This window comes from Olea europaea, chromosome 3 (assembly GCF_002742605.1).
Source record: "Olea europaea var. sylvestris chromosome 3, O_europaea_v1, whole genome shotgun sequence".
Taxonomy (NCBI): domain Eukaryota; kingdom Viridiplantae; phylum Streptophyta; class Magnoliopsida; order Lamiales; family Oleaceae; genus Olea; species Olea europaea.
In genome coordinates this window covers 1,790,668-1,797,534 of record NC_036239.1, presented here as the reverse complement: position 1 = coordinate 1,797,534, position 6,867 = coordinate 1,790,668, and the positions used below count along the sequence as shown (strand labels likewise).

The 6,867-nt window shown below is 35.9% G+C and overlaps 1 protein-coding gene across 1 annotated transcript; it reads left to right on the top strand.

Moving 5' to 3' along the window:
* Nucleotides 1-298: 298 nt before the first annotated feature.
* LOC111381454 (extra-large guanine nucleotide-binding protein 1-like) lies at nt 299-4,726 on the top strand. The gene is made up of 8 exons (XM_023005240.1): nt 299-1,644; nt 1,751-1,888; nt 1,973-2,077; nt 2,169-2,354; nt 2,604-2,781; nt 2,965-3,206; nt 3,296-3,459; nt 3,720-4,726. The coding sequence occupies exons 1-8, from the start codon at nt 550-552 to the stop codon at nt 4,285-4,287; spliced, it is 2,676 nt and encodes an 891-aa protein (XP_022861008.1). The 5' UTR covers nt 299-549; the 3' UTR covers nt 4,288-4,726.
* Nucleotides 4,727-6,867: the final 2,141 nt, after the last annotated feature.

Sequence of the window (6,867 nt, the reverse complement as noted above, 5' to 3'; positions counted from 1 at the left end):
ATTTATTCGAAATGGGCCCTTCTCCACGTGAAGAGATGTATATTGTTATGAATATCGTATTATATAAAAGTAACATATTCTTTGCCTTAATAACATTAAAAATGATATTTGTACAAAGAAAATGTATAAATAATTTTACAGATATATCAGCACCTAATTAACTGTTTTAATTGTATTTTTGTGATCGTACATGAATATGACCAAACAAGGCCCAGGAAGGCTACAGTTTTACGTTGTCGGAAGTCAAGTCCTGCTCCATTATTTAAATCTTAAATTTCTGTCTCTATTCCCACCACTTTCTCTCGAAATTTTCTTGTAAACGCGTTGATCAAAGACTCAAGACTAACGGGTCTGAATATTGTATTTCTTCAACGAAGAATCAGTCTTCACTGTTAAAGTCTTCCATTTTCACTTATTAATACATTCCCTTTTTTTCTCTTCAATCACAATTCATGATCATGGTTTTGTACTAAGTATATGATCCAAGAAAAGTGATAACTGTGTTTTTTGATTAGTTTTTTCAAGATTTGAGGTGGTTTTTTTGTTAAAATGACTAGCGTTTTGAGAAGTTTTTTACCTGGTTCAACCTCGACATCGAGAAATAATGATTGTGATGAGGATTATAGTGTGGAATACTCCTTTGCCATGGAGTACAGTGGCCCTCCAGTAAATCATGATATTCCCCAGGTACTTCCAATCGATGTTCGCCGGATTCCGACCGCCGCGGCTGCTAAGGTCTTAAATAATTTGTCGCTTCCGATCATTCAGCCGATTGTCAAGAGTAAACCCTCCGAGAAGAAATTTTCAATTAAATCTCCGGATTCTGTTATACAATTGGGTAAAGCAAGGAGTTCTGAAGAGATTCTATCTAGAAAATTAGAGATTGCGGATGAAAATTCTAGCAGTTCCGGCACTTTAGGGTTTTCAGAGGGGCTCGGTGATTCGAATCAATTATCAGGAAGCTCCGATGTTGAGGATATAGATGACAAATGCAAGGCAATAGTAGATCACGATTACAGTAAATCAACGGTGGATTCGTCGGAAATTTCTTCATCGGAAGAAGTGGAACTTAGAGCCTGTGAGAATGAAATTGAAGCTGAAGCTCCTGGCCTGCACATTATGCCACCGGTAGTGGATTTTCATGAATTAACACAGAGTGATGTAAATTCTGATGGAAGTGATCCCGAACCGCAGATAGTCTTCCCGGAGAGGCCGGTGGTATCGGGTGACGCGAAAGGGTTGTGCCATAGATGTCATAGGAAGAGCCGATTCGCGGACAAGGAAGTTTGCATTGTCTGTCGAGCTAAGTATTGCAGCAAGTGCGTGATCAGAGCAATGGGATCAATGCCGGAGGGGAGAAAATGTATTACTTGCATTGGTTATCGGATTGATGAGTCGAGGCGAGGATCATTAGGAAAAACTTCTCGACTATTGAAGAAAATCCTCGTTGACGAAGCCATTAAACACATTATGAAATCCGAGCTTTCTTGTGAAGTAAATCAGTTACCACCTCATCTTGTGTGTGTAAATGAAAAGCCTCTTACTATTGAAGAGTTGGTTTCGTTGCAAAGCTGCCCTAATCCACCAAAGAAGCTTCGACCGGGTAGGTTTTGGTATGACAAGGTATCGGGATTCTGGGGCAAGGTGAGTAACTGACTATTCTCTTGTTACATTATCTTGTGAAGTTTAACAATGTATGATTCGAAATTAAGATAAAGAATGACAAATATGATTTGACTCGATTGAACAGGTAGGAGAGAAACCGAGCCAGATTATCACCTCCCAACTTACAGTCGGTTTACAAATTAGGAAAGAAGCTAGCAATGGAAACACGAATGTATTGATAAATAGTCGGGAGATCACAAAACCAGAACTACGAATGTTGAAGGTTATTTGCTTTAGATGTGTACGGTTTCTTGATGTTTATAGTTTTCTATGAATGAAATCTCAGCATTTTGTCGAATTTTTGTAGGTTGCAGGAATTCACTGCGAAGGAAATCCTCATTTTTGGGTTACTGCAGATGGATCCTATCAGCTCGAAGGTATGAATTACGTGATGGGGAAATTATGGGATAAGGTGAGTAAAAATTTGGCGGTCGATTCTCCCTTGTATTAGTGATATTAACCTCAATCCTGTCTTAATTCTTCGAATCACATGTATTTTTCAGACAAGAGTCAAGATAGTATGTAAAGTACTGTCTTTGCCGTTTCCTTCTGACGTTTCTAATCCTGGTGGCGAAGATGTTGCCAATAAAACTGATGAAGTCAACTTAAAGATCTTAGATCGGAAAAGAATAGCTAAATTTCTCCTAGTCGGAGGTGATCGGTCGGGAACAAGTACCATATTTAAACAGGTAGCTCGTTGTTGAATTATATTTTCTTCCTTCTGATTGAAGTTACTAATTTGAAAAACAATGAAATGCATTTGTTGAAGTTTTAAACAGAGTAAAAAAAATATTCTGTTAGTTGTTTATTGGGGGATTAACTCCATTTGCAATAAACAATACTTTCACTCGTCTTTCCTAATATAATTGATTAGAATATTGATGATCATTCACATGACTAATGAATCTGTTTAATTATTATTATTTTTTTGATTCCAGGCAAAAATTCTGTATGACGTACCTTTCTCAGAAGATGAGCGTGAAAATATCAAATTTGTGATCCAAAGAAATTTATACAGTTACATCGGTATCATTCTTGAGGGTCGTGAACAATTTGAAGAAGATTATTCTGTTGAAATGAGGAGACAACGCCACATTGATCAACCTGGTCCTTCAGGTAAAAACGCAGATTCTTCTGCCATCAAAAACAAGTCAGCTGTTATCATTACTTGATTCGAGCAATTGATAGTTTAGATGTTCTTTTTAGAAGCATAATTGTAAATTGATAATATGCACAATAGAACAGTGTGCCAAGATTTGTAATCTTTTTTTATTTTTATTTTTTATGGGTTTGGAACAGAGATATCTGAAGAGGTTGATGAACAAAATATTTATTCCATTAGTCCGAGTCTGAAAGCATTCTCCGATTGGCTTCTCCAAGTTATGGGTTCGGGCAACTTGGAGGCCGTTTTCCCAGCCGCTACTCGAGAGTACGCACCATTAATTGAGCAGTTATGGAAGAACGAAGCCTTTCAAGCCTCATACAAACGAAGAAATGAACTGCATAAACTACCAAGAGTCTCAAATTATTTCTTAGATCGAGTAAGTTATAATTCACGATCTCTCTTTACCGGGTTGATACTTACTATATACATTTTCTAACACCAGTAAGCTAATTCGACTTTTTGAAGGCTGTTGAGATTTCCAAAATTAACTATGAGCCTTCAGAAATGGATATTTTGTATGCGGAGGGCATCACTTCATCCAATGGGGTTGCATCCATGGAATTTTCTTTTCCCGTTTTATCTCAGGATGCATACATGGAATCTAATGATCAGAGTGATCCCATTTTAAGGTTAGTCACTTCTCTTGCATAATTCATTATCAAACGGTTGCCTCACTTTTGGCAGAATTCGAGCTTGGTCTATGATGTGATCAAGAATTTAAGTGAAATCTCTGAAGTTGTTTCCATGTTTGTGTCATTCTTTCTTAAGATTCAATTAGTAACTGATAGTAATTCTACTGTCTCTTCTGTGTATGTAATGAAATTTTTTAACCCAGCCAATAGGAAACAACCTGCTATGAGTTCTTATCATTTTTGTTGTTTTCATCCAGGTACCAACTCATTAGAGTTAACGAAAACAGCCTCGGAGGAAACTGCAAGTGGCTGGAGATGTTTGAAGACGTCAACCTTGTTATGTTTTGCGTTTCCTTGACCGATTTTGATGAATTGCACGAAGACGCAACTGGAATTTGCACAAACAAGATGTTGGCGAACAAGAAACTTTTTGAGAGAGTAGCCACCCATCCGTCCTTCGCCCAGAAGAATTTCATTCTCATACTCAACAAGTTCGACCTGCTGGAAGAAAAAATCGAACAAGTTCCTCTATCGCTATGTGAGTGGTTTCAGGATTTTAGTCCCCTGATCAGTCTTAATCCACACAACACCACCAACCCGCCTTTAGCTCAACGTGCTTTCCACTACATCGCTGTGAAGTTCAAACGGCTTTTCAATTCCCTGACTGGGCGCAAGTTGTTTGTTGCACCGGTTACAGGACTGGAAGCTGATAGCGTTGACCTCGCTTTTAAATATGGTCGGGAGGTCCTGAAGTGGGACATGGAGAAACTTACGTTCAGTATGAATGAAGATTCTATCGAAAGCATCGAGGCTAGCACAACATAAATTTCAAACAGAAATAGTTGTAAGTAGTCTCTTCTCCCGTTACAGCATTAATGAATAAGTCTATTTAAATGTACATATCCTTGTATTCGTCGAATAAGATGGACATGGCATGATTTCATACCTTTGTTAAGTGTGACGGATTAAGTCGTTGAGACCATTAAAGTTCTTTTATTCAATCAAATTCAGGAATATGTTCGTTTCTTGATCTTGACTGAAGATCCATACACATATATATATACTCTTTACATGTACATAAAAGAGGATCAATTCCTCGTTTAGTTTCAACATGGTGCAAACCGGTCCATGAGCAAAAACACGGTCGCTTCTGACATCGTCCCCTCCCTTAGGGCGTTTGCCGGTGACTTGAGGGTGGCTGATGATGAAGTCGACTCTTGCTTTCGTTGTTTTCTTTCTTCTACTTCATTAGCCGCGGCTTGAATCAACGGATTTCGGGCTCTGACTTTTGCTCTTAGCTTTAAAAATTTTTCCAGGCACACATCAACCATAGCTGCCATTTCTATATTCTCCTTTCCTATCTAATTATTGATGAAATTATTGAGATTCAATGTAGAGATGAATGTGGTTCATCATAGTATTTATAGAGCAGGAAATTGAATGGTACTAAGAAAAAAAAGGAGAAAAATCAGTGTTTGCAAGCCCCTTGAATAATGCATATGGTCCCATTGGATGTGAATATATTATAGGGATATTCCAAGAAACAGGCTTAGCATATTTCTCATACAAATCCAAGATAAGATTCAACATAAAACGCGGGAAAATTGCGCCACTTGTCCCGTATATTTTGCAACCTTCGGTCAACCTTCAAAACGATGTATTTTGATTCTTAACCTTTCACTGTTGTTTGACACGTAGATACCAAAAACGTGATTTTTAACAAAAATGCTATTTGTGCGATCATGATGAGTGGTTGAGGATTAAAATATCCGTCCCCATTTTGATTTAGTTAACAACCAATTTTTTAATAGCTTTGGATAAAAGTTAATGAAACATGTAATTAAAAACTGTATAAAAATTGGAGATTTTATACAAAGTATGCTTGAAATGAATTTTTGATTAACTTGCAAGTTTTTGTAGGACCACCTTGTCTATGTCTCGCCCAATGGATGAGCATTACCATTGAATTGTATTACTTGTATGACTACAAAAATGTCAACTTTATTATTGGCCCATAGAGCGTGGCATATTTCTGATAGAGCCCCCTGTTTTTACGCCCACGTGATATCCTGCTGGATGTCAAACCATGAATTGCAATTATTTGTCCCGGGACATAACTCAGTGGTGTAAAGGATATGAGTGAGGTAGTCGCAGTGTGAGGGTTCGATTCCTGAGATATGGAATTGGACTCTTTGTGGACACCAATGTATTGGTAAGCTCTTGTTCCCTGATCTATTGGAGTACATCCAACGATTTACCTCCCTCATGATACTCCATGAACGGGGTGGTGGGGCTCTCGAGGTTGGGGTTCAACCTTTAAGAATTACAATTATTTAAGTCATTCAATTTTATTTTATTTTCCGAAACCACGTCATTCAATTTTAGCCTATGTTTGATTCAGCTAAAAAATTTGATAAAATTTAAATTAAAAATTAAAAATTATTTTTAACAGAATCAAACATGGGCTTAATGTTGCAAATCTTAACATTATGTAACAATTGTGTCGTTATAACAACAAATAATGATGATACACAAGAAATTTGAAACCAAGAAATCTCTATGGCCTTTAGCATCGGCATGGGAGTGTTCCCCCCCCCCGCTCCCTAGTTTTGATCGATTTTGGGTGACATCATTTATGAGGGGATTGAAAAAAAAAAAAAAAAAAGTGCTTGCTAGTTTCTTGGGTACTGATTTTGGATTTTATTTTATTTTATTTTTTTTAAATCACCCAAGATCAATGCATTGTAATTTTGAACGATTCTCTCAACCCACTAATTAAATGAATTTTGGTGTTTCTCATATATTTTGCTAATTTTACCTTCTATAAAACAATTGTTCTCAACCAATATATTTTGTTCAAAACAAATAAAAATATATTAACTAAATAAAATTATTTATAATAAAAAATTACATTATAATTAAAAATTTAATAAAATTATTTATAATAAAAAATTACATTATAATTAAAAATGTACTTATAAGAAAAATTTTAGTTATAAGATAAAGAAAGACTATTATGTAAAAAAATTTGTTTATAACATAAAAATACTATTAATAAGACAAAAATTCACTTACAAAATATAAAAAAGTTACTTCTAAGTAAAAAAAACTCACTTAAAAATTATTTAAAAGTACAAAATTAACTTATAATTGTAAAGTTTATTTTTAAGTAAAAAAATACTAACTTAAATGTTGTACTCGTATTTTCTTGAGCTCTGCTATTGACAGACCCAAAAACAGGTGCCTGAGATGCACCACTGTAGCCCTTGATTTTAATTGCATTTGAATTTTGCAATTCAGGTCAATGGCTGAGGTAGTGCCACCTCGGTTACTTGTTTTTGAATCTTTCTCTAGTTTTGGTCAAGTAGCATTAATGATTTTTCTTTTTCTCTCTTTAAATTCTTT